Source organism: Mesoplodon mirus (genome assembly GCF_964341445.2).
Source record: "Mesoplodon mirus genome assembly, chromosome: 19".
NCBI classification, from domain to species: domain Eukaryota; kingdom Metazoa; phylum Chordata; class Mammalia; order Artiodactyla; family Ziphiidae; genus Mesoplodon; species Mesoplodon mirus.
Window position 1 is genome coordinate 49,876,869 of NC_138995.1, and position 24,661 is coordinate 49,901,529.

The 24,661-nt window shown below is 50.6% G+C and overlaps 3 protein-coding genes across 4 annotated transcripts; 1 reads left to right on the plus strand and 2 right to left on the minus strand.

Annotated features, from left to right (window-relative positions):
- Positions 1–1,115: 1,115 nt before the first annotated feature.
- On the minus strand, positions 1,116–8,624 carry NFKBID (NFKB inhibitor delta). The gene is made up of 12 exons (XM_082607208.1): positions 8,512–8,624; positions 6,952–7,052; positions 6,695–6,755; positions 6,084–6,301; positions 5,636–5,826; positions 5,448–5,553; positions 5,183–5,329; positions 5,014–5,065; positions 4,772–4,920; positions 2,896–3,012; positions 2,445–2,609; positions 1,116–1,730 (listed from the first exon to the last, which is right to left on the minus strand). Exons 4-12 carry the CDS (start codon positions 6,234–6,236, stop codon positions 1,677–1,679), a joined length of 1,134 nt encoding a protein of 377 aa, XP_082463334.1. The 5' UTR covers positions 6,237–6,301; positions 6,695–6,755; positions 6,952–7,052; positions 8,512–8,624; the 3' UTR covers positions 1,116–1,676.
- A 1,399-nt stretch (positions 8,625–10,023) lies between these two features.
- HCST (hematopoietic cell signal transducer) lies at positions 10,024–11,302 on the plus strand (the record flags this gene model as incomplete). The annotated part of the gene is made up of 4 exons (XM_082607224.1): positions 10,024–10,066; positions 10,461–10,484; positions 10,899–11,036; positions 11,262–11,302. 4 exons carry the CDS (start codon positions 10,024–10,026, stop codon positions 11,300–11,302), a joined length of 246 nt encoding a protein of 81 aa, XP_082463350.1.
- A 245-nt stretch (positions 11,303–11,547) lies between these two features.
- Positions 11,548–14,604, minus strand: TYROBP (transmembrane immune signaling adaptor TYROBP). Of its 2 annotated transcripts, none has more exons than XM_082607652.1 (5): positions 14,496–14,604; positions 14,088–14,114; positions 13,797–13,931; positions 13,573–13,616; positions 11,548–11,782 (listed from the first exon to the last, which is right to left on the minus strand). In XM_082607652.1, exons 1-5 carry the CDS (start codon positions 14,545–14,547, stop codon positions 11,723–11,725), a joined length of 318 nt encoding a protein of 105 aa, XP_082463778.1. In that variant the 5' UTR covers positions 14,548–14,604; the 3' UTR covers positions 11,548–11,722. The 2 variants fall into 2 exon arrangements, with proteins under 2 accessions (XP_082463778.1, XP_082463777.1); XM_082607651.1 differs by having other exon boundaries at positions 13,573–13,619.
- Positions 14,605–24,661: the final 10,057 nt, after the last annotated feature.

A 24,661-nucleotide genomic window follows, 5' to 3' on the forward strand; every position in this document is an offset into this window, starting at 1 on the left:
ACAGGTTCGAGCCCTGGTCCAGGAAGATCCCACAGGCCGCGGAGCAACTAAGCCCGTGTGCCACAACTACTGAGCCTGTGCTCTAGAGCCACAACTACTGAGCGTGCGCTCTAGAGCCCACGAGCCACAACTACTGAAGCCCGTGTGCCAAACTACGAAAGCTTCCATGCCTAGAGTCCGTGCTCCACAACAAAGAGAAGCCACTGCAAAGAAGCCTGCGCACCACAACGAAGAGTAGCCCCCACTCGCCACAACTAGAGAAGGACTGCACTCAGCAACGAAGACCCTATGCAGCCAAAAATAAATAAATAAATTTATCAAAAAACAAAAGAAGTGGTGGTTGTTTTAAGCCTTAAGTTTTGGGGTACAGACACTGGCATATGCCCTGAAGTGTGCTTGGTTTGTTGTCCGTGAGAGGCTCCAAGCAGTGGGGGCTACCGTGCGTCAGAGGGCTTTCTGGAGCAACAAGACTGGGACGCAGGACAGAACAGAGGCTGTGGGGCAGAGGTACAGGGGGGCATTGTGGAGGTCTTCTGTCTTTAGTTTGGGTTTCTCCGGAAGCAGAGGCTGAGGCAAGGACTTGAGGACAAGATTACCTGCAAGGAGTGGAGAACGTTGATAGGGGAGGCAGGAAGGGACCCAGAAAAGGGAAAGCTGACAAGAAAGGGTACGTTAGCAAGCCAGAACCATGGTGGACAACTGGAGCTTTGTTCCACTGGGGAGCTTTGAGAGCCCGTGTAGAACACACACTTCCCAGTTATCCCCACGGAGGCAGGGGACCTGGAGTATTTACATACCGTCTCCCTTCAGTCAGTCACTGGTTGAGAGCGGTTGGAGTGGGAAGAGGCATGATCCTCCTGGCATGGAAGTCTTGCCACACTCATACCCAGGGCAAAGCGGGCACCAGTGGTCTGAGAATGCCCACAGGCAGAGTCACGTGCTGGCCCTGGCAGTTAGACCACCAGGTGTTGACAGGGTGAGGGGGACAGGATATGGACTTGGCACCCGCTGTGTCTGCTACAACCCCCCACCCAGACACATTCACCCAAACACGGCTCCTCAGCCGCTTCCCTGCACCAATGATTAGAGATTAGACAGTAACGGTTTTAGTCCAAACTGAGTTTAATCAAGAGTTTCATATAGGGGAGGGATTCACTAGAAATACTGAGGTCTGGGTCAGGGGCCTGGTTGTGTTCTGACTTAAAGCAGTAGGACCTAGGGGATTCTAATCGAGAGTCCTTCCTATGTCTCAGGGTTAAGGACCTGAAGGGGGTGGGTCCTGGGGAGGTCAGGGGTCATCTTAGGAGCTCTACTAGGATGGTACTGGAAGCTGTTTTGGCATACCCCAAGTACCATATAGGGGAGTTATATCTGGACCCCAAAAGATCCTGGTGGGGAAAGGGTTGGGGGTCCAGTGTGTTTCACAGAAACAATCAAGGGGCCTCGATTTCACAGAAATCATCAAGGGGGCTCCTTGTGGGTGGGGGAAGGGTATCATACCACCCCAAATATTGGGGACTGTTTACCCGCCAACAGCCATTTTGGGGTTTTAATGTAAGACCCCGATGGCAGGACATTATGCACATACATTATCACAGTTTGCAACATTAGCATACGCTGGCTGTCCCACAGGACGGTGGGGACTGGAAAATCAGTCCAGGTTCTGGGTTTGAGTCCTAAGAGGACAGGCCTGGGGGTGCCACACGGCTCCTCTTCAGTAGCTGCCGGAGCTGTGGACAAGACAAGATGGGGGAGAAGCCTGAGAGGTTGCAAGGAGAACAGGCACACCCTGTGAAGTTGGGGGTCAGAGGGAAGTGAGTAGGGTCAGTTGGGTTTGAAGGTCAGAGGTTCTGAGTCAAGATGCGGGGCTGGGGGTGAAGCCTCTTTCACACAATGAATCAAGGCTCCTGAGCAAAGGTGTTGCTGGCTGGGCGTTCCCACCTTGGGATTAGCATTGAGGACTGGGAGTCAAAGGGGAGAAGCAAGGGGCCAGAGTCACATTTGGGGGTCAGAAGTCCCACTCTGAGGTCGGGACTAAAAGTCAGGGGGCTAGAGGTCATGCTTGGGGATCAAAGGTCACACCTTGAGGTCAGGATTCAGGGTTGAAAGTAGAGGTCACACTCTGAGGTCAGGGTGGAAATAGAGGTCAGGAGGAGTCACCATTATCAGGCAAGGGAGGTCCAGGGTCATTTTTTTTTTTTTTGGCCATGCCACATGGCATGTGAAATCTTAAGTTCCCCAACCGTGGATGGAACCCATGCCCCCCGCAGTGGAAGCGTGGAGTCTTAACCGCTGGACTGCCAGGGAAGTCCCTCAAGGTTACATTTTGAAGTCAGGGTTGGATAAGGGTCAAGGTCACCTTCTGAGATTACAAGTCACCCTCTACAGTCAGGAATGATGGGGTCGGGGGTGCACCCTGCAGTTGGGGTGGGCTCAGTGCTCACCCCCTCAGGGCCCGGCCCGGGCCGTAGCAGGTGGACAGGCTGCTCGTTCTCCAGGTTGCGCAACGTTGGATCCGCCCCAGCTGCCAGCAGGCGCCGCACAATGGCCTCCTGGGCCGGCCCAGGGGGCAGGGCGGCCGCCATGTGGAGGGCTGTGTTCCCATGGGCCTGGGGACGGTGAGGGGGGGCCTGCTGAAGACGCAGGCTCAGCTGGCCTGGGCCCTCGACGGCGCGCTTCATATTCCGTCACACCCAGGTCCCACATGTCCCTCCTCACATCCCCCAGAAGTCCCCTCCAGGGCCACATTCCACACACCTCTCTAGGCCCTACACGTGCCCCGTCCACATCCCACACAGCAGCCCCTCCACAGACAGCCCATGGGACTCCCAACATCCCACTGCCCGCTCTCTGCCATGTCTCACCCAATCTGCACATTCCAGCCTAGGCCCCTACCTTCATGTTGACAAAGGCCCGCAGGTCTCCCCGTGGCAGCGCCAGCAGCAGCTGAACCACGGTCGGGTTGGCAGCCTGCACAGCCAAGTGCAGAACTGTCTTGTTGCTCTTGATCTCCTGTGAGGAGGGGAACGACAGAGGTCAGGCCAGTCCTCACACCCAAGCCTCCACCCATGGAACCCAAGAGCCTTTAGACACCCTGTCTCTCTTTTTCAAGTACCCAGGAGTGCCTTATACAGTTGTACGTGCTGTGCACTCTACAGGAATACCAGATTTAAGGGGGTGCCATTCAGATCATACACATCACCGAACGGTACATTTATTAGGACAATTTTCCAGCCCAAGTATCTTTGAGAAAAAGATTTCTTTTCTATTCATCCAAAGGAGCTCTCTGGACTAGCAGCTGCCCTGGCAGCCCACATTCTATTAAACACAGTAAAATGCGCCCACATCCCACATGGACTGTACTTTATCTATAAGGATGGGAATTGAGCAGCATTAATCAGTGGCCTACCTAAGCCTGTATCTACTTCCATACTGAGCTGTTCTCTTCATATTTTGAAGCAAGTAAAGACATTTTCCACAATGAAACTTTACTATGTGCCTTTAAAGAATTTGTAATGATAATAAACATTAAAAATTGTGTGTTTAGACATAGAAAATAAACTTATGGTTACCAAAGGGGAAAGGGGATGGGGGAGGATAAATTAGGAGTTTGGGATTAGCAGATACAAACTACTACATGTAAAACAGATAAACAACAAGGTCTTACTGTATAGCACAGGGAACTAGATTCAATATCCTGTAATAATCCATAACAAAAAAGAATATGAAAAAGAATATATGTATATGTGTACAACTGAATCGCTCTGCTGTACACCAGAAACTAACACAACACTGTAAATCAACTATACTTCAATTTTTAAAAAAATTGTGGGTTTATATAGGGCAAAACCACCTAGCTGGCTCATCAAAAAAAAATTATAAAGAGAAAACTCTAAAGGATGGGAAGCTCTAAATTAAGAGCTTAAAAGGACATATCACTGCAATGTGTGGGCTTTATTTGGATCCTAGTTTTTTTTTCGTTTTGTTTTGTTTTTAATGAAAAAAAATAAATGTATGTCACTTTAGAGCCAAATAAAAATTTGAACACAGGATATTTGATATTATGAGACTGTTAATTTTTTTAAAGGTGGAATAAAGGTACTGAGGTTAACAAGAGGTTAACAAGAGTTCTAAAGACAAATATTTATGGATAAAACTATAAGCTTGGATTTGCTTAAAAATAATACAGAAGTGGATGGGAAAGGACTGGCTATGAGTTGCTGGTTATTTATGTTGGGTACATGGAGTTCATTATACTATTTTCTGTACTTTATCTCTGTTCAAAGTTCTTGAACTAAAATTTAAAAACCCAAAACAATGAGTAGATGTTTAATTCTCTCAGCCAGCCTTTGAAGGAGCTACTGTCAGGAAGGAGGAGACTATATGTATTCACAGCTGGATTCTGGGGTCAGGCCACCTGGGCTCAAATCCCCTCTCTGACACTCACAAGGCAAAGTCCTTAAGCCTCAGTTTCCTTATCAGTGAAAGAGAGAAAGTAATAATAGTATACACATCAAAGTGTGTTTGTGAGGATTCAATTAGCTAATCCATGAAACTTAGTGTTTGATGAATAGTTAAGTGCTTGGTAAATACAAGTTAAGATCAGTAATATTATTCCCAGTTGACAACTGGGGCACAGAGAATTGAAGTCACATGTTCAAGGTCACATAGCTGGGAAGAGGCAAGTCAGAATGTTTCGAGCCCCTGGATAGCCAGGCGCCCCCATCCCACATGCCCTCCTGGAGGCCACCTGCCCACTTGCCCAGCTCACCTGGCTGGTATGATCAGCACCCATGTGCAGCAACATCTTGACGCAAGCCAGCCTGTCTTGGGCCTGGGTACTCAGTACTGGGGGATATAGGTCGGGTGGGTGCATAGCAACGTTGAGGGCCAGGATGGCTGTGTGGAGAGGGGTGAGGCCTGCAGAGTAGAGACAGTGAAGACTTTACATCTGGAGCACCGACCCCACCCAGCCCCACCAGCCCCACCCACCCTGCCCACCACCCAACTTACCCTCGAAGTCTCTGGCTTCGATGTCAACTCGAGCCCCTGAGTTAATCACAGCCTGGGAGGAGGAGGAGGTAGACAGCTGGATTACGGTCTCCCCAGGCCTCCTAGCCCTGAAAGCCAGGATCCAGGCAATCAGTCCATCCCATTCATCCCACCTGCCAGGTGAACATACCGAGAGAACTCTTGGGAGCCCATATGTAGCGGCCACGTGTAAGACAGAACGCCCTTGATGGTCAGTGGCGTTGGGTTCCGCTCCCAGGTTCAGTAGATCCTCCACAATCAGGGGCTGGTTGGCAGCAGCAGCCACCAGAAGAGGGGTCTGCAGGAGTCAGGAAAGGTCAGTCTGGGCCCCCAGCCCCCTCCCCTCTGAAAACCAGGAATCCAGGCTTCCAGACCCCCTGCCCTCAGATCCAGGAGTCCAGGTCCTCAGCCCTCACCTTGCCCTTATGCTCACGAATGTCCAGATGTCTGTACGCTTGGAGCATCTCAGCTGCGGCATATGCGGTCCAGCGCAACCCTCGAGCCGCAAACAGGTGCAGGAGCCTGAGGATAGGTGGAAGGCAGCAATGAGCACAGCACCCCAGCTGAGCAGGAGAGCCTGCAGACTCCATTCCCCTATACTCACGTGTCTCCCTCCTCATCCTGGGCCAGCAGCTTTTGTGGCCCCAAAGCCAGCATCTGAGCACGGGCAGCGTCCAGGGATGGTCCGTTGACCACAGGAGGCAACTGTGGGGGTCCTGAAGGGAGTCCAGAACCTCTCCAGGATCCTGCCTGTGGCAGGGGAGGTTCTGCATAGAGCCGAGTATCCAGGGGTTCCTGAAGGGTACAGGTGATGGGGAGAGCCAGTCAGCTGAGAATTCCCTCTTTCTACCACAGACACATACACATACAGAGTGCCAGGCAGAGTGGCTGGGCGTCCCATCTGTGCCAAGTGACCTTGGACCTTTGGGCCTCAGTTTTGCCCATCTGAGGAATGGGATCCTAAACCAACCCCAGGCATCTCAGAATGCTGCATAAGGGCAACTGGGAATCTTAGGAGCCCTTCAGCACCCAGTTCCCATTCTGTATCTCACCTCCATCCCCAGGGGAAATGAACACGGCCGCCCTGGGTCCGAGTGTGAGTAGAAGTCAGGAGTCAGGGAACCTTCAGCAGCAGAAGCAGGGTAAGAGTAGGGCCTGTCCGTGTAGGCAGCATGCGTGTTGGGGTCCCAGTCTGGAAAGCCCATGGAGGGTGCCAGGCTGCCAAGTCCAGAACCCACAGTCTCCTGGTGTGCTGGGAAGTGAGTATGGCCTGCGTGTGAGAGGAGGAGCAGGGGCAGGCCTGGTTACCAGAGTTAGGGAAGTCACAGCCCAGACAGGACCTGTGTGAGGGCCTGGAGTCCCCAGGGTACTGAAAGCTAGTACTTCTGGGGCACCAAGGGGCTGGAAGCTTGGACTTATGGGACCTAAATGCCTGGGACACTGAGGGGTTGAGGGCCTAGATTCCAGGCTGGGAGCCTGGGTCCCTGAAGGACTATATGCATAGACTACTGGGCTCCAGAGAATCTGGTTCTACTCTGCGGGTCTCAGCAAGAATGAGGGCCTAACTCCTAAGCTTCTGAAAGTTCTAAGAGTTGGGATGTTTGAGTCCCTGAGGGAAGCTGGGACTAGGAGCTGAGGGAACCAGGTGAGTTTCCAGACTTACCAGCTTCACCCTCATTCACAGATGGGGTCAGGGGCTGGGCCAGGGGAGCCAGGAACTGTCCCTGTAGAGGCATAAGCAAAAAGAAACAAGGGTGAATTTATCTGGCAGATTCCTCAGCATCCATTCCCCACCTACAGGGCATCTAAGTCAGGACTACGGCTCTCATCAGCCCTGAGGGCCCAGCAAGGCAGCAAGTCCTTGCCCAACAGGACATGGCCTCACGGGAGTTGTAGTTTACGGCGCTTCATGGGCCTCACCGGTAGCCCACCAGCGTCAGGCTGCTGCTGGCGGCGCCTTTGTTCTTCTAGGAGCTTCTTCACCGTCTGTGATGGGCAGTGGCTGCGCTCATTCCGGCTCACTGCGGGGTGAGGAGGGAGGGAAGTTATCAGGGGGCGTTAAGTCACCCAAGTGCGCCGGGGAGTGGGTCTGAGCGCCCTCTTCGCCCTCCCGCGCGGAAAAACTGGCACACTGATGCCGCCTGAGAACTCCAAAGCCAATCTAAGATTTCGGGTGCGGCGCCGCCTCCGCGGTTTCCTTCCTTTTGCTCCGCACTTTCCCCTCTGACCCAACTTTCCACCAGCGTCGTGGAAACTGAGGAAGGAGGTGGAGGGCGCCCTCTGCAGCCCCCCTCCCTCTGCCTGCCACTTCCGTGAAAAATCCCACCCCACCCCACCCCCAGATCTCCCAGTCCTGAGGGATTCGGGGCGTCGCCGGGCAGCACTCCCTAGAGACGCACATCCAGGTTCCCAATATCTCTCTGCCCTAGAAGCTGCCCTGATACTTCTTCCTCGGGATACCAGGCATCCGAGTCCCCAGCCCCTCTCCCTGAGGAACCACGAAGTCAGTAGCCCCCTAGCTCATTAGGAATCCAAAGGTTCAGACCTCGCCCCCCTCTTCAGACCCAGAAGTCCAAGCCCCACCTCACGGGAGTCTGGGAGACTCGCATCCCCTTCCCCAGGACCCAGGAGTCCGGGCCCTCAGCCTACTCCCCGCTAGGACCTGGTAATCCCAGTTTCCAGACTCCTTGTTCGCACGACGCAAGAAGGCCGGGACCTCAGCCCTCACCCTTCCGAGCCCTCAGCTCTCACCCTTCCGAGCCCCGCTCGAGCACAGGAAGGGTTAAGCGCCGGAGGGCGGACTCGGAAACAGCCCAGACGCGACGCGCTGACGTCACGGCGCTCACGCAAGGGAATCTTCCACCTCCCTCTTCCTCTCCGCCCGGCGACCCAGGTGTCCCGCTCCGAGACGCGATGCGTGGCCAAGCGTGGCGCTCGTGGAATCCCCGCACAAGGGAAATTCCTGCTCAGCCCGGGGACCCGGGCCGGTTGGCGACTCGGGAAATCCCAGGGTGGGGCAGGGTCACGGCCAGAGTGCATCCCTGCGGCCAAGCCCCGGACCTTGCCCACCCAGACCTTGGCTGATTTCAAACAACGCCCCCAAGGACTCGATCCAGCCTCTTTTTCTACAGCATGGAGCCCGGGTCGCCAGCCCCCTCCTCCCAGGACCCAGGCAGGAGTCGGGGCTCCCAGCGCTTTCACCCCCGGGACCTAGCATTCAGGATCAACCGTCCTTTACCCCACCCCACGCCCCCCACCCGACCCCGGGACTCAAGAGTCCAGAATCCCAGCCGCTCCGGGATCACGACCCAGGAGTCTGGACCCTCTGCCCCCTCCAAACACCGGGTACCCTCACTCTCAGCTTGATACTTCACCCCTCACTCTTGATGCTCCAGCTCCGTCCCTCAGAGCCTCAAGAGTTCGTCCCCCAGCCCCTCTCTTAGGGGCCGAGCGTGTCTCACCTCCCCGCCCCTCCATTACCTCGGAGATTCCGTGATGCGGATTGTGGGGCCCCAGGGCCCCGGCCTCGGCGCTGCGCCAGCCTCGCTGTTTCCCCGCGGAGCCGCCGCCGGGTCCCCGATCCTGGGTCGGGTCCCCCCGCGACTTTTTAAACTGAGGTTCTGGCACCGCCCAGTCGTGGGGCGGGCCCCGCCCACAAGCCCGGGAGTCCCCGCGTTGCGCTCGAGCAAACTTGGGGTCTAAATGGGCGGGGCTGACTTTAAGAGACCGACTCCTAAGTCTCCCCGGAAACAGGGATTGGGAACCCCGTCTTTGGTCTGAGGGAGAAGGGGCCTGAGGTAGCGGACTCCTGAAAGAGGAGGGAACTGGGGATCTGGACTTTTGTCCAGGGGGGTGTTGGAGGCCTTGACTCCCAGGCCCTGGGCTGGCCGAGGGGCGGGGGGACGGGGGACGCTGCCAGTATTATTGGGTCCTGAGAGAGAAGGGGGCTGGGGTTCTGAACTCCCTGGTCTCGAGGGAAAAAAGGTCTGTAGGTAAGAGTGATATAGGTGGACTCAAATTTACCCCCTTCCACACATCACCTTTTTCAGAGGCCTGTTCTCATTTATTCATTCATCATTAAAAATAATTACTGCAAGGGAGGTACTTTGCTGGGTGCTGTGGTATAGCTGTGAACTAAGCAGGCAGGAATTCCCAACCCTCAAGCCAACTGACATTCCAGTGGGAGGCTCATTCTCAGTTCCCATCTTGGTGACCATGTAAATCATATTTCTCCCCTGCCCTCAAGACTCTATGCTCTCCTGATTCTCCTCCCTCACTTGCTGCTCCTTCCGTTTTACTGGCTGTTTCCTCCTCTTCACCCATTCTTGGTGTTGGGAGGAGGTGGTGTTGCTCCTCTGTCTGTACTCACTTCCTTGATGATCTCATCCAGTCTCATGGCTTTAAATACCATCCATAAGCCAGCAATCCCCAAATTTACATCTCCAGACCAGACTTATCCTGAACTCAAAGAGGCAGCTGTGGTCATTCAGCTTCTCCACAGGGAGATCTATCGGGCATTTCCAACCCAGTTTGCCCAAACATTGGCACTTTCCCCCCTAAGGCTGCTTCCCCTCTTTCTCCATCCTGTCAAAGGATGCTCTGTCTTCTCAGTTGCTTAGGCCAGAAGCTTTGGCTATCCTGGACCCCTCTCTCTCATACACATTCATATCCACTCCATCAGCAAGTTTTGTTGGCTCTACCTTCAAAATCTTTCCAGGATCTCCCCAGTGCCCACACCCTGGTCTACCTGTCACATCCCACCTGGACCATCACAGCAGCCTCCCTGATCTCTCTGACCCTCCCCCTAGTTTGTCCCTAAAGGCTGGCAGAGAGATCCATCACCTCTCCCCCTCCCACACACACACAGGAAGCAGGTGGCCTTGCCACCAGCAAAGTGACATCCGCTATTGCTGCCTCTCTACTCCCCATTGTGCCTCAGGACTTCTCTGGACCAAAGCCCTTTGACAGACCTCTTCCAGCCCCCAGCCCACCATGGTTCCTGCAGGCAACATCCTGTTCCTGCTTTTGCTCCCAGGTGAAGCCAGTGGTTATGGGGGGTGTTAGGCAGAGTTTTGTGAAAGGAGTAGCTTGGGGTGGCATCTGAAGGGAGGGGTGCTGAGGATGGGTCCTTCTCCCAGTGCCCGTTCCCTTCCAGAGAGAAACTTCTGGGCCTGGTTCTTTGGGGAGGGAAGCTGAGTTTGGATGGCTGCTGTTCGTCCCCTTCTCACCTCTGGGTGAGATTTCCTGTGAGGTGAGATTTCTGATTTCCTGTCTCCCTCTGTGTCTCTGGGTGCTTCCCTCCCATTTGGCGCCTCTTTCTCATTTGACCTCTCCCAAGTGGAGGCTACTTCTCAGGACATCACCTTTCCCTGCACCCTGTTTTGAGAACCACCTCTCCCCATTGATCTCCCTTCCCTCTCTTTCCTCAGTGGCTGCAGCTCAGATGACCCCAGGTGAGAAATCAACACCCTGTCCCCTTTGCAGCACCACTTCAGGTCCTGCTTCCATCCCTAAAGTGTGGCCTGTGGGTCCTGGATCTCACCACACATCCCCGAATCAGAGCCCCCAGAGGATCTGCAGTCCTCTCTAGGTCCCCATCTCACTGTCCTCATCACCAAACTGAAGGCCCAGGGACTCGGCCACCCACCCGCCTGTCTTCAGGAGTACTTACTATGCCCAAAGCACAGTCCTGGGAGCCCTGGGACACCCCCCAGCCTCTCTCTGGATCTCCCTCTCCCCTCTCGTTCCCCAGGGAATCTGGGACACCCACCTCCAAAGGGACTTCCTCTGACCCATATGCCCAAAGCCCAGGCCCAAGTGTCTGGAACCCCCCTCAGCCGCCTTCTGTCTTGGCTCCCACCCTTCAGGTTCCTGTTCCGCATGTGGGCCCCTCTCCCTGCCACTCCTGGCGGGCCTCGTGGCCGCAGATGCGGTTGTGTTTGTGTCACTGCTAATCGTGGTGGTGGTGTTTGTGTGTGTGCGCCCACGCAGCAGGCCCACCCAAGGTGAGGGCAGGGACTGAGCTGGGCCTGAAGAGGCATGGTGTCCCTAGGGAGGGGGTCCCCAGGGCGGGCGCCCCCGGGCAAGCCCTTGAGGTTCTGGGGAAACCCTGGGGGCGGTGCTTGGGGGAACTCCTGAGGAAACCCCTGAGGCAGGGGGTCCCCAAGGAAGTGGAGATGTGGGTGGAAGGTGGGTGGTCAGGCCTCATGCTTTCTCTTCCCCACCCCCAGAAGATGGCAAAATCTACATCAACATGCCTGGCAGGGGCTGACTCCCCAGTAACTGCGACATATGACTTCTGACCCTGTCATCCTGGATTGTGTGTGGTGGCACAGGAAATCCAACCCTCTTCTGGGCTGGAATAAAGCAATTGAAATACTTCTTGTTCTAATTCTTTCTCAGACAACCCAGGTTCCCCAAAGGCTCCCTCTCATTTGGCTGTTTCTGGGTCCTTGATCCCCCTAGAACCCCGCATATCCCCATCCCGTCAGCCCAGGGTTCTGGAATAACTCAACATTGTTTGTGTGCTCCACGTTTATTTGGGGGCAGTAGTGGGGAGAGGTCTGACGTCTCATTGTGGACACTCTGTGGATCTGTATCTTGGTGGGAGTAGGAATAGAGTGCTGGGCAGGCATCAGGAATGATTGGATCCAGGCATCAGGTTGTTGAGTGCCCTGGTTTGGGCTCATTTTTAATATGGCCTCTGAGTGTTGAGGTTGCTGTAGACATCTGTCCTCTGGCCTTGGAGCTCCTAAAGGGATGGACAGGGTGTGGACCATCAGTAAAGGGGGTCCACCAAATAAACTGAAAATAAAATCTAGCCTTCTCCCAGTGGCCTGCAAGGCCCCTGGCAACTTCTTCAACCTTGTAGCCATGAAAGAGATCTGGATTTTATTCAAGTGCCTTCAATGTTCCCCCTGCTCCTCTGGCTCATTGTTATGTCCCAGCCGAAGGGCTTTTGTGTGTGCTGTTCACTCTGCCTGAAACATTGGTCCCCTAGATATTCCCATGGATAGTTCCTTCTCACCCTTCAAGTCTCAGCTCATGTCACTTTCTCAGAGAGGCATTTCTTGATTTCCCCATCTACAGTTTCTTCCCTGCACACTCGAGTCACTGTCACATCAACCTACTTTATTTCCTTCATGTTGCCTCCCCAAATGATCTTATTTGTTAATCTGCTTCAAGTCTGTCTCCCCAGGCCTTCCCTGGTGGCGCAGTGGTTAGGAATCTGCCTGCCAATGCAGGGGACAGGGGTTCGAGCCCTGGTCCAGGAAGATACCACATGCCGCAGAGCAACTAAGCCCATGAGCCACAACTACTGAGCCTGTGCTCTAGAGCCCGCGAGCCACAACTACTGAGCCCACGTGCCACAACTACTGAAGCCCGCACGCCTAGAGCCCGTGCTCTGCAACAAGAGAAGCCACCACAATAAGTCCGCGCACTGCAAAAAAGAGTAGCCCCCCTTGCCGCAACTAGAGAAAGCCCACAAGCAGCAACAAAGACCCAATGCAGCCAAAGATAAAAATTAATTAATTAATTAATTTAAAAAAAAAGTCTGTCTCCCCAACTAGGATGTAAGCTCTGCTGCTGTGTCTCCAGCATCTAGCATATATAGGCCCTCAACATATTCCACCAAAGGAATGAATAAACTGGGGCTTTGCCCTAAAATTTCACTGCCCCCCACCTCCCCCTGTAACTGGAAAGCCCCTTCAGTCTTCTGGACCTCACAGAGCCAAACTTGAGATTCTTATACTTTACAAAGAGACTTTTTTTATCCACAAGTGAGGCAAAGCAAAGTTGGTTGCAGACAAGTAAAACAGATTTCACCGAGCAGGGTTCACAATGCGGATGGGGTGGGGTTCTATGGCCCCAAGATGCAGGCCTCAGATAGAATCCCTGAAATCATATACAAATGCCCGGTCTGGAGTTCATCTTTCTGGAGAGGGTCTGTTTGGCTTCCGTTAGATTCTCAGAGGAGCTCATGACCCCCTAAAGGGTTAAGAATGGCATTGACTGGAGGTGGGAGATGGAAAGGTGCATCATGGTTCTTAAGAAGGGTTTCAAGGATACTTGCAGTGTCTCTAGATGATATGCACAATTTTGTATTTTTTGTGTGAATTTTTCTGAAGAGTCTCTGGCTTTCGTCAGTTTCTCAAAGGCTGCAGGGTCCCTCCCCCACAAATTCAGAGCTCCTCTCTTTAGAGTTACCAAACTAGGGTTGAATTATATCCTCTGCCCTTATGAGGACTTCTCTGAGAAATCAGCCTGTCCTGGGCTGGGCTTTTCCAGAAGAATTCAGAGCCTGCCTTCTGGCTGAGACAAACCATCCCTGTATTTCCCCTCCACGCATTTTAAGCTGAGCATAAGGTGGTGATTGATCCTTGAAAGCAGTTTTGGATGCTTTGTCTTCAAGCGTTTGAGGAGCTGCTGAGAAAGTGGGCTTTAGGGTCTAGGTTCTGCAGGGGCTGGGGGAGGGGTATTTGGGACAAGACGCCCTCAGGGCAGGAGTGAGGTGTGAGAAAGAAACGCTGGTTTCCTCACCTGATAAGGCGACTCTATCTCAGTGATGCGCTGTTTCCGGGTCACTGCTTGGGGGTGGGGGACAGCAGAGTTCAGAGACAGACAGGGTGAGAATTGGGACCATTTTGTTGCAAGAGCCGCCCCTCCATCGCCTCCTTTTGGGTGGACGTGACTTGGGAGCTTACCCCTCCCCACCAGGCAAGTCCTCAGAGGGTCCCAGGCCATCCCTGGCCAGCTCCACTCACCCTCCGTGGGCCCTCGCCCCCGAGGGACCAGCCGACCCAGGGAGTACACGGCCAGGGCGATGAGGAGGGTCAGCACCAGGTCCCCCAGCACGATCCCCGCCAGCACGCCGGGGCTCACCGAGGAGCAGCTGCGGTCTGGGAACGTAAGTGGCACAGGAGTCAGAGACCAGTGGGGGTTGGGAATTGGGAGGTGATGTCAGTCATCAGGGGGTGGTGTGGAGAGACTGGGGAAGGGACAGAGATGGGGTGGTCTTTGGGAGGTGGGGGGTGATCGGCAAGGTCTAGGCCTACCTGCGTGGGCTTGAACGAGGCTGAGACCTTAGGAGAGAAAAAGAAGGTAAACTGAGACACGTGACTATGACTGGGGGTTGGGCAGAGAAGCTGGGTAGGGTGGGTCCTGACAGGCAGCGGGCGCGGGTGGAGAGCCACGTCTGGTGGGACCTGCGGGCCGGCACCACGGCCACCGGACTGTGTTACTTCTACATCAACTTGTCCTGTTGCAACACCCTCAGAATCCCCTCCCTCTGCTTCTCCCAGAGGCCAGATCTTGTGGGGTGCAGGCTCTGGGAGAGACCCATAGGGTTTGGGGCGCCAGGGATCTGCTCCGGTACCAACCCCCACCCTTTGGTTCTCTCTTTCCACCCTGTTCCCTGCCCTGCCCAGAGCTGAGCCCAGGAGCTGCTGAAGCCCCCAACTCACCACCCACAGTCAGGAGAGACAGGAGCCTGTTGGAGGGTCCAAGGCCCCCCATGATGCAGGCGACGCTGCTGGACACCACAGTCCAAGACGGGTGGGATGTGGCGTAGTGTCCAACCAAGTAAAGGAGGAAGTCTGAGGTGGGTGGTGGCAGGCGGGAGGAGGGAACAATGGGGGAGGAGGAACGGAGACGGATACCACCAAAGAGTCAGGCCCTGACACCCCAGAGGGCCATGCTGCAGCCCCCAATGGCTGGAAGGAAGGCCAAAAGATACATGTGTCAACTCGACCTCCAGCCCTAGGCAGGGGTCAGACATCATTATAGCAGGAGGGGCTGTGGCTGACTGTGATTGAAGCTATCTCTGCCTCTTCCTGGCTGGACAACCTTGAACAAGTCACACAACCTCTCTGGGCCTCAGTTTCCTCATCTGTAAAATGAGGAGTAAAATAGTACCTACTTTATACTATTGTTGTGGGGAATCAAATGAATTAATATTTCTAGAACAGGGCCTGACCCTTGTCAGCTTTTTATAAGAACCAGTTATAATTACTTGACAATCAGAACCGTGTGATGTTCACAGGATATTAAAAGAGAACCATCAGGATATGGGTACTAACGACGTGCAGGCACCCCGTCCCAAGTGTTCATGAATTTAACCCCCAAGAACACTCTTCTGAGGTAGATGCTTTGATCCCCATTTTACAGAAAGATAAAGACACTTGCCCAAGGTGACACAGAACATAAAGGCAGAAATGGAACCCAGGACCCAAAGACAAATATTTGACCCTTAGAGAGAAAGAAAAAGAACCAAGATGGAGGATAGGGAAGGAGAAAGTAGCGGGAAGGCAGAGAAAGAGGGAGAGGAATAGGCAGTGACACAGATGCACACAGCACAGACGCAGGACTGGGGCTTTGGGGTGAGGCAGGTGGGGGAAACGTGGTAACACTGGGCCAGGTTAGGCTCCTCCCACCAAATGAGGAAGTGGCTGGAAGCGAGCCCTGAGGGAGGCCACCCAGGAGATGACAAGGACTTCTAGCCCCAGCAGGAGATAAGCCAGGGCTGGGGAAGGAGGAACCTGAGGTTAGGGCCAGCAGCAGGAAGCCCCCGCTCCCCTGTCCAGGCGGCACACCCACAGCTCCCCGGGGGGCCGGGCTCAGGCGCAAAAAGGGGAAACTGGATGCTGGTCATGGGACAGACGCTGAGTGGCCCGTTGCGGGGGCGTAGTATTCAGAGTCTGGAAAAGGGCCAGGGCTGAGTCCCAGGCAGCACTGGCTGCTAATGCCACCACTGCCCAGGCCTGGCCGAGTCTCACCGCAGAAGAATCAACACCCCACCATCACCACCACCACCACCAGGTCTGGAGGAGGCCGGTCCTGCAGGCCCTACTGGCGCACCAGGCATCTCAAGGTGGCTGAAGCCCAGCGAGCCGGGGGCAGACAGAGACCAAAGGAAGCTCTGAGCCAGGAGGGCTTTGATCTGACTCGGGGGGTTCCCAGGGCTCCCTCTGGCTGGGGGTGGGGAGCAGACTGTGGGGGGCAGGGGCAGGAGCTGGGGGCCAGGTGCTGCAATGGTCCAGTTTCTTGTGAGGGTTTTGTGAGGTCTGTTAGACTCAGGCTTGCCTGGCACCCTGTATGTGCTCAATGAATGTTCATCTTTATCAACATCACAGCTGTCTGTTACTGTTATTAGTACTTCAGGTCTTCAGTTCTGGGCTCGCCTTGAGAAAAATCCTCCCTCTACCTCTCAGCCTCAGCCTCCTGATCTGATTCTTCCAACTCCAAGCAGGCCCAGGCTGTCCCCAGTCTAACAGCCCCACACCCATGCAGCACCCAGTCAGAACAGATGTGGCCACAGGGCTGGATCAGAGTCCTGGGGCTCCCCTGTGGTTGCTGAGATGTGGGGAAGTCTGAGGCGTCCCAAGGGAACTGACTGGGGTGGTGGTAGATATTTGTGGGATGTGGGATAGAGGCTCTTTACCAACCCAAAGTGAAGTATTTCAATATTTTAGCGACAGGTACAACTTTATGGGTGCAGACCCCAATATGCCAGGCTGGGCTGGTCTCCACTCCCTGGTCTCCATTCCACCGGGAAAAGGAACAGGCTGAGATGGAAGGCAGCACCCTCTTTCCAGAGCCAGACTCCAGGAAGCAGTGTTGCCCCCCTGGCCACCAGATCTGTAAAGTGTCTCAGTCTCCCCTGGCAGCAGCCCAAGAATTGGGCTGGGTCAAAGCTGACTTTCCCAGAAGGCAGGCTGTGTGCTGAGTCTGTGACAAGCTTGCCTCTGTGGAAGCTACAGTCCCTCCCCAGTCTCCCTGCTTCCACTTTTCCCCCCTACAGTCCATCTTCCCCACAGCAGCCAGAGAAAGCTTTCTGAAAAGTGAGACAAATAACCCACTTTTTTTTTTTTTTTTTTTTTTTTTTTTGCAGTACGTGGGCTTCTCACTGTTGTGGCCTCTCCCGTTGTGGAGCAACGGCTCCGGACGCGCAGGCTCAGTGGCCATAGCTCACGGGCCCAGCTGCTCCACGGCATTTGGGATCTTCCCGGACCGGGGCACGAACCTGTGTCCCCTGCATCGGCGGGTGGACTCTCAACCACTGCGCCACCAGGGAAGCCCTATTTATATATTTTTTTAAATTAATTTGTTTTTATTTTTGGCTGTGTTGGGTCTTTGTTGCTGTGCATGGGCTTTCTCTAGTTGTGGCGAGCGGGGGCTACTCTTCGTTGCGGTGCGCGGGCTTCTTATTGCTGTGGCTTCTCTTGTTGCGGAGCATGGGCTCTAGGCGCGCGGGCTTCAGTAGTTGTGGCACGCAGCTCAGTAGTTGTGGCTCACAGGCTCTAGAGCGCAGAATCAGTAGTTGTGGCGCACGGGCTTAGTCGCTCTGCGGCATGTGGGATCTTCCTGAACCAGGGCTCGAACCCATGTCCCCTGCATTGGTAGGTGGATTCTTAACCACTGCGCCACCAGGGAAGCCCTATATTTTCTTACTTTTAAAAATCTGATGTTTTTATGGGGAGTATTTTTAATCTATGTAATTGGGGAAAAATGATATTTCAATATCAGAAAACACAACAAACAAATCAATTTTGCAGAAGAAAAAAATACAGGACTTCTTCTGCCAGGAGCGGTGTTCTAAAGAAATCAGAAACCACCCTCCATTGGAGAACAGATAAAAATGCAGGATGAAATCTATGGGAAAAAAAAATTACTAAAAGCAGCAAAGCACTAGTAAGAGGCTAAAGAAACAGTACTGAAAACTCAGAATAAAACAAGAGAGGCGTTCAAAACTCAAGTGCCTTTGGAACAAATGCCTTCACTTGTTCCAAAGGCATTTTCCAACTCAGAAGACAGACTGAGAGGAGAGGAGCAAAAGTAAAGGCCCAGATCCACCCAGACTGGAGAGTCTGAACCTCCGCTCTTCAGTTTAAGCTGAGACCTGAAGGCCATCACACTCAAGGTAAGAATGAGCCAGGAGTCACCTAGCTTTCATGTAAACTTACAGTTTATCCTTGCACCCCCTTTCACTATGCTATAGCTACACGAATTTTCAAGAAAACAAAACGCAAGTTTGAAGTTTTTATCAGGAAACTGCGGGCCTCTCACTGTTGTGGCCTCTCCCGTTGCAGAGCACAGGCTCCGGATGCGCAGGCTCAGCGGCCATGGCTCACGGGCCCAGCCGCTCCGCAGCATGTGGGATCCTCCTGGACCGGGGCACGAACCCATACCCCCTGCATCGGCAGGCGGACTCTCAACCACTGCGCCACCAGGGAAGCCCCAGTAGAACATTTTAAATAAAATATACTCCAATAAAACAGTTTTTTAAAAATTTGATGAATAGCACTACCAAAACCGACAGCTAGCATCATTTATGGTTAAGTATTAAAACATTTAATGGTTAAATATTACAAGTTTTCCTTCTGAGACTTCCCTGGTGGTCCAGTGGTTAAGACTTTGCCTTCCAATGAAGGGGGTGTGTGTTTGATCCCTGGTCAGGGAGCTAAGACCCCACATGCCTCAGGGCCAAGAAACCAAAACATAAGACAGAAGCCACATTGTAACAAATTCAATAAAGACTTAAAAAATGGTCCACAACAAAAAAAAAAATCTAAAAAAAATGTTTTCCTTCTAAGTTTGGACTAAGACAAAGAAAGATGCCTATTGTCATCACTTCTGTTCAGTTTTGTCCTGGTGACCTTAACTCTGAAGTAAAGCAGGAAAATAAATAAAAGGTTATTGTCACCATTATTAATAGATTATGTGATTCTGGCTAAAGAAAATTCAGAAGACTCTATAGACTAATTTATTAGAATTCATAACAGAATTTAGTGAGGTACCTGGATATAAAATCAATCTATAAAAATCAATTTATTGCTATGTACCAGCCATAAACCAAACAAAGGTGGAAAAAAGTAACCCTTTACATTAGCATAAATGGCCAAGTAGCTAGTAATAAATCTAACAAACTATATGAAAAGCCTGTACAGGGAAACTCTGTAAAAGACTTTTTAAAAAATCTAGATAAATGGTTTGATATACCATGTTATTGGATTTGGATAGCAGTTTCCCCTGAATTTACCTATATATTCAATCCGTTCATAATCTAGATTCTAAAAGCTTTTTTCTGTGGAACTTGCAGATGGATCCTAAATTTTACACTGAAATACAAAGAGCCGATTATAACAAAGGTACTCTTAGACAAGAACAAGATGAAGGTCTCACCCTACTTGATATCAAGACTTATTGTAAAGCTGCTGAAGGAGTGAGTGGAAGTGGTTTAACCACTTTGGAAACAGTATGGCATTGTTTTTCCCAGTGACTCAGAACTTCTGCCTGTATCCTGGAGAGACTAGTGGATGGACACCAGAAAGCCTGTGTAAACCTCTTCACAGCTGCCCTATTTGCAAAGCCCTTCAGGGGAACCAACACACAACACAGTAGAAACTAATACTTGCTACAACATGGATTTATCTCACTAACAGAATGTTAAGTGAAAGAAAAAAAGCCATATACAAAAGAGTACATGCAATATGGCCCCCATTTGCATAAAGTTTAAAAATAGTCCAGATTAGACTAGAGTGTTTAGGAAGCACAGGTAGGGGGCAAAACTATTGAGAAAAGCAAGGAAGGGATTCTATCACATCAAAATGGTGGTAACCTGTCAGAGAAGAGGAAGCTTTATGAATAAGAAAGGACAAAACATTTTCTAGACTGCACTGATGACCTCTTTTTTTTCTGTGGCGGTAGATGGTCGAGTGTTCAATGATTCATTATGCCGTGCATTTGCTTTTTGTTTGGGGGTTTTGTGGGCTCTTTTGATAGGTGTTCTATATGTCACAATAAATAAAATTTAAAAGATCTAATAATGCTTGCTCGTTATGAAAATTTTGAAAAATACAGCAAAATACAAAAAGAAAAAGAGACTTCACCTACATCTGAGAGACAACCTCATTACAATATTTTGTTATATTTCCATCCTGTCATTTCACTGGGTATATTTTTATATATTTCTGACCATATCATGTATGCAAATTTGCATTCTGCCCATTTTTGCAAACAACTTGTATTAACCTGAAACAAGCGGCTATATTCCCTTTGACTACTCTTTCGTGACGTGACCTCACTGTTACCCTTGCTATTTGCCCTGGGAAGAAACCAAAGAGATGACCCTCAGAATAAATTAGACACCAAAGCTAAGATTTTATTTCTCTGTCCACCTATGCTTAGAAAGAGCGGTGGGCTGAGTCTCCATTTCCCTTTTCTCTTTCCCACTGCCTGGAGCATGGATGTGGTGGGAGCCACCTTGGACCACTCAGGCCAGGGCACTGCCCTAGGGATGGGAGAGCCATAGGTCAAAGCAGCCTGCATCTCTGATGCCATAAAGCCTCCATACTGACACCATGAAGCCCTGGACTGCTTATGCTTGGTCTACTGGTGAGAGAGGATTAAAGTTCTCCTTTGTTTAAGCTATAGTTATACTGAGTTCTCTTATGGATTCATGTCCTACCTAACATAGACCCTACCTAAATGCTCATTATATGTGAGCATTTTCTCACATTCCCAAAATCTCCTTAGAAGTATCAGTCTTGGGACTTCCCTGGTGGCGCAGTGGTTAAGAATCCACCTGCCAGTGCACGGGACATGGGTTCGAGCCCTGGTCTGGGAAGATCCCACATGCCATGGAGCAACTAAGCCCGTGCACCACACAACTAGACCTGTACTCTAGGGTCCACGAGCCACAACTACTGAGCCTGTGTGCCACAACTAATGAATCCCGCACTCCTAGAGCCCATGATCTGCAACGAGAAGCCGCTGCAATGGGAAGCCTGTGCACCGCAACGAAGAGTAGCTTCTGCTCACCGCAGCTAGAGAAATCCCACGGGCAGCAACGAAGGCCCAACGCAGCCAAAAATAAATAAATAAATAAATAAATAAATAAATAAATAAATTTTAAAGTCTCTTAAAAAAAAGAAGTATCAGTCTTAATTGGTTCATAATATTGTGTTCTGCAAAGTTACTGAATTTTTCATTCACTCATGCATTCATCCATTTATTCCATCACATATTTGTTGAGTGCTTACTGGGCCCCTGGATGGGTGATGGCTATGCAATGGTGAATAAAACTGCCTTCCTGCAGCTTACATCCTAGTGGAAGAAGACAGGTGATACACAAGAAAACAAATAAACAAGATAACCCTTCTCTATGTTCAGATACAACATGTTCCCAAATGTGTAGCAGAGACTAATCGCTCACTAAAACTGCCCCCCTTTGCCCCTTTGCACACAGCTGGACCACATTTCCCGTCCTCCCTTATAATCAGGTATGTGAGCCAATGAGCAAGTGGGCAGATGTGTGTCTTACTTCCAGGTGTGATGTCCCAAACCTCCCACTTAGGACCCTCACCTCTTTTAACATTCACCAATGGAGAGGACTAAGGGCAGATGCAGGGAAGCTAAAGAGCCCAGAGCTGACAGGTGGGAGGAGCCTGGGCCCATAAGTGGCTCTGAGGAGCAAAGCTACCCCACCTGCTGTATCACACAACCCTGTGAAAGAAGATAGGTTGCATCAAGCCACTGAGATTTGGGGATTCTTTGGTTACAATTGCTAGTAATTTCCCTTGCCTCATACACATGAAGAAAGGACTCTGGTAAACTGCAAAAATGGCTCCAATTTTTCACCCCTCCCTGGCTCCTTACCCTTTGCCGTCTGACTTCACAGCAACTTCCATCAAAGGATGGAGTCTATTACCCCACCCCTTGAATCTGAGCAGGTCTTGGGCCGTGAGGTGGCCAATAGAATGAGAGAGAAGAAATGGCATGATAGTTGCCAACAACTGCTAAAGAACTGAAAATGAAGTCAGAAATAAATAAATACATTCAGGAAAAAAATGCCTAGGAGGTACCCTCATACAGTTATCATGGACTCTAGCATGTTGAGGAAAATTCCTGCAGCTCACCTAACTTCTTTCAAGCCAGCATTTCCCACATTTATTTTATCAAGGAGCCTTTATTCTCAAATACCAATTAACATCCCATGGATCTTTGTCAAATGCTAGTAGGACACAGTCAACTTCTTTCCAATTAGTTTTTGTTCATTTTGCTATTATTTTTAAAATGGTGTTATAAAAATCCTTGTAGTGAAATCTTTTCCACTTGCTGGATTCTTTCCAGGGGCTAAGTTCCTAGCAGGGTAAATGGTGAATTAACAGATATGCACATTCTCAGGCTTTGGACTCAGGCTGCCCAATCCTTCTCTGGAAGGGTCACTCCCATTCACAGCCCAATCATAGTGAATGTGAACAGGGTCTCCCATTTCCCTGAACTCTCCTCACCAAAGGAACCACATTTCAAACATCCTTGCTGATTTGACAGACAAAGGGATGCATCTCAGTATTTCAAGTGGCAAATTATTTGAATATTACTGGGGATAAACTTGCCTTTCATCTTTTTTGGCTATTTGTATTTCTTCTTTGAATTGTCTTTTCATATTAATTACTCATCTTTCTTTTGGGTATTGGCTTTTCCTGTTAATTCCGCATTAATTTATTAATATCTTTATTACATTAACCACTTTTCTATCATACCTGTTGCAAATATTTTTCTCTACCATTGATTTAACTTCAATTTTTGTCATGCCCTTTTCTTTTCTTTCTTTCTTTTTTTTTTTTTTTTTTTGGCAGTACATGGGCCTCTCACTGTTGTGGCCTCTCCCGTTGCGGAGCACAGGCTCTGGAACATGCAGGCTCAGTGGCCATGGCTCACGGGCCCAGCCGCTCCGCGGCATGTGGGATCTTCCCAGATCGGGGCACAAACCCGTGTCCCCTGCATTGGCAGGCGGACTCTCAATCACTGCACCACCAGGGAAGCCCCGTCATGCCCTTTTTGAACATATGGGATATTTAACTTTTTATGCAGTCAAACCCATCAATCCTTTCCTTTGTAATTTGTTCTTTTTTTAAACAGGATTTAAATTTATTTATTTATTTATTTATTTTTGGCTGTGCAGCATGGCATATGGGATCTCAGTTCCCCAACCAGGGATCACCAGGGATCGAACCCATGACCCCTGCAGTGAAAACATGGAGTCTTAACCACTGGACCACCAGGGAAGCCCCTGTGATTTATTCTTTTAAAGTTCAGAAAGTCTTTTCCAACCCAGAGGTTATTAAATATTTATTTCATCTTCAAATTTTTATTGTGTAATTTTCTTCCCACATTTTCCTCTAGTCCATCTGGAATTTAGTTTCATTTATCATGCAAGATGAGGCTCCAAATTGATATTTTCCCCCAAATGGCTGAGACATAAACCCAGCTGGTATAACATTATGTTTCTGTTCTATAATACATTCTTGCTTTCTTTACTCTGTCTTTGGCCAATCATTCTGGTACATTACCCAGGATGATTGCTCTTACACTGAAATCACACTTTATATTATATGAATTCCATGATTTTGTCTGTCTTGTCACCAGTGTATCCACAGCACCTAGAACAAAGCTTGGCACATGGCAGGATCTCAATAAATATCTGGTGAAAGAATTAATTAGTGAATGAATCAATAAATGAGTGAGCAAATAAATGAATGCATACAATATGCCAACCCCGATCTGGGCAGTGAGTGTACAGAGGAATAGGAAATAGTTTACTCAGTGTGTATCAGGTAGCCATTGCTGCATAACGAAATTCCCTACAACTAATGTCTTAAAACAGCAACCGTGTTATTATTTGCTCACTGTCCTGTGTTTCAAGATTTTGAATAGGAGCAGAGATGGTTTGTCTCTGTTCCACATGATGTCAGCTCTGGTTAGAACATCCAAGAAAAAAAAGAACATCCAAGAGAGCTTCTTCATTTGCATGTCTGGTGCTTTGGGAAAAGTTCGAATGGCTAAGGGATAACTAGAACAGCTGAACTGGGATCATGTATGAGGGGCATCGATTCTCGCTGTTACCTGGCTTCCTTAGGTCTCCACATGGCCTTTCCATGTGGTCTCCCCAACAAGGAGCTCAGAGCTCATGAGTACACAGAAGCAAAAACTGACAATCCTAGGCTTAGCCAAGAACTGGCTGGGGGTGACTTCTGTCATATTCTATTGGTTAAAGCAAGTCACATGTTCAAGGCAGATTCAAGCGGAGAGGATTATATGAGTGTGAATAGGGAGGTATATCTCTCTGGGAATCTCAGCATAACTGACTTCCACAATCCATTAAATGGCTGCTTATTAGCCATTCACAAGAGTCAGGCAGAAAGCAGGTGCAATGGCAGGCCACACAGACACAGGCTCCTGAAATGCAGTGAATGTAGGGGCCCAGGCCATTGCTGGGCCCTGAGGCAGGTATCTCTCCCAGTCTGAGAAAGGAAGTCGCTTCCAATGGAGGTAACCCCAGACATGTGTATTAAAAATGAGAGCACAATCAGTCAAATGGAAGAGCATGTACTAAGGTTCACAGGCGAGAAACCACTTAGAGATTGTCTTGGTGAATCCCTAAAGTCCAGAGGCAGAGATGAATGCCACTGTAAGAAATCTAGCATTCATCTTGAAGAATAGTGATTCCGAATCAGCAACTGGGTATCAGAATTACCTGAGTTTAAGAGGGAAGACAGCAGAAGCAAGAAGAACTACAGTTCTGCAGCCTGTGGAAGGAAAACCACATTCACAGAAAGATAGACAAAAT

What these genes read in the sequence shown, in the direction of transcription:
- NFKBID (XM_082607208.1), bottom strand. Translation starts at nt 6,236, where the DNA reads ATGGGCTTTCCAGACTGGGACCCCAACACGCATGCTGCCTACACGGAC. An exon ending in TTCGTGAGCATAAGGGCAAG is followed by an intron (nt 5,330 to 5,447) that starts GTGAGGGCTGAG and finishes TGACTCCTGCAG; the next exon opens with ACCCCTCTTCTGGTGGCTGC. An exon ending in GTGCTGATCATACCAGCCAG is followed by an intron (nt 3,013 to 4,771) that starts GTGAGCTGGGCA and finishes CCCTCCTCACAG; the next exon opens with GAGATCAAGAGCAACAAGAC.
- TYROBP (XM_082607651.1), bottom strand. Translation starts at nt 14,547, where the DNA reads ATGGGGGGCCTTGGACCCTCCAACAGGCTCCTGTCTCTCCTGACTGTG. An exon ending in CCTCGTTCAAGCCCACGCAG is followed by an intron (nt 13,932 to 14,087) that starts GTAGGCCTAGAC and finishes TTACGTTCCCAG; the next exon opens with ACCGCAGCTGCTCCTCGGTG. An exon ending in GGGGCGAGGGCCCACGGAGG is followed by an intron (nt 13,620 to 13,796) that starts GTGAGTGGAGCT and finishes CCCACCCCCAAG; the next exon opens with CAGTGACCCGGAAACAGCGC.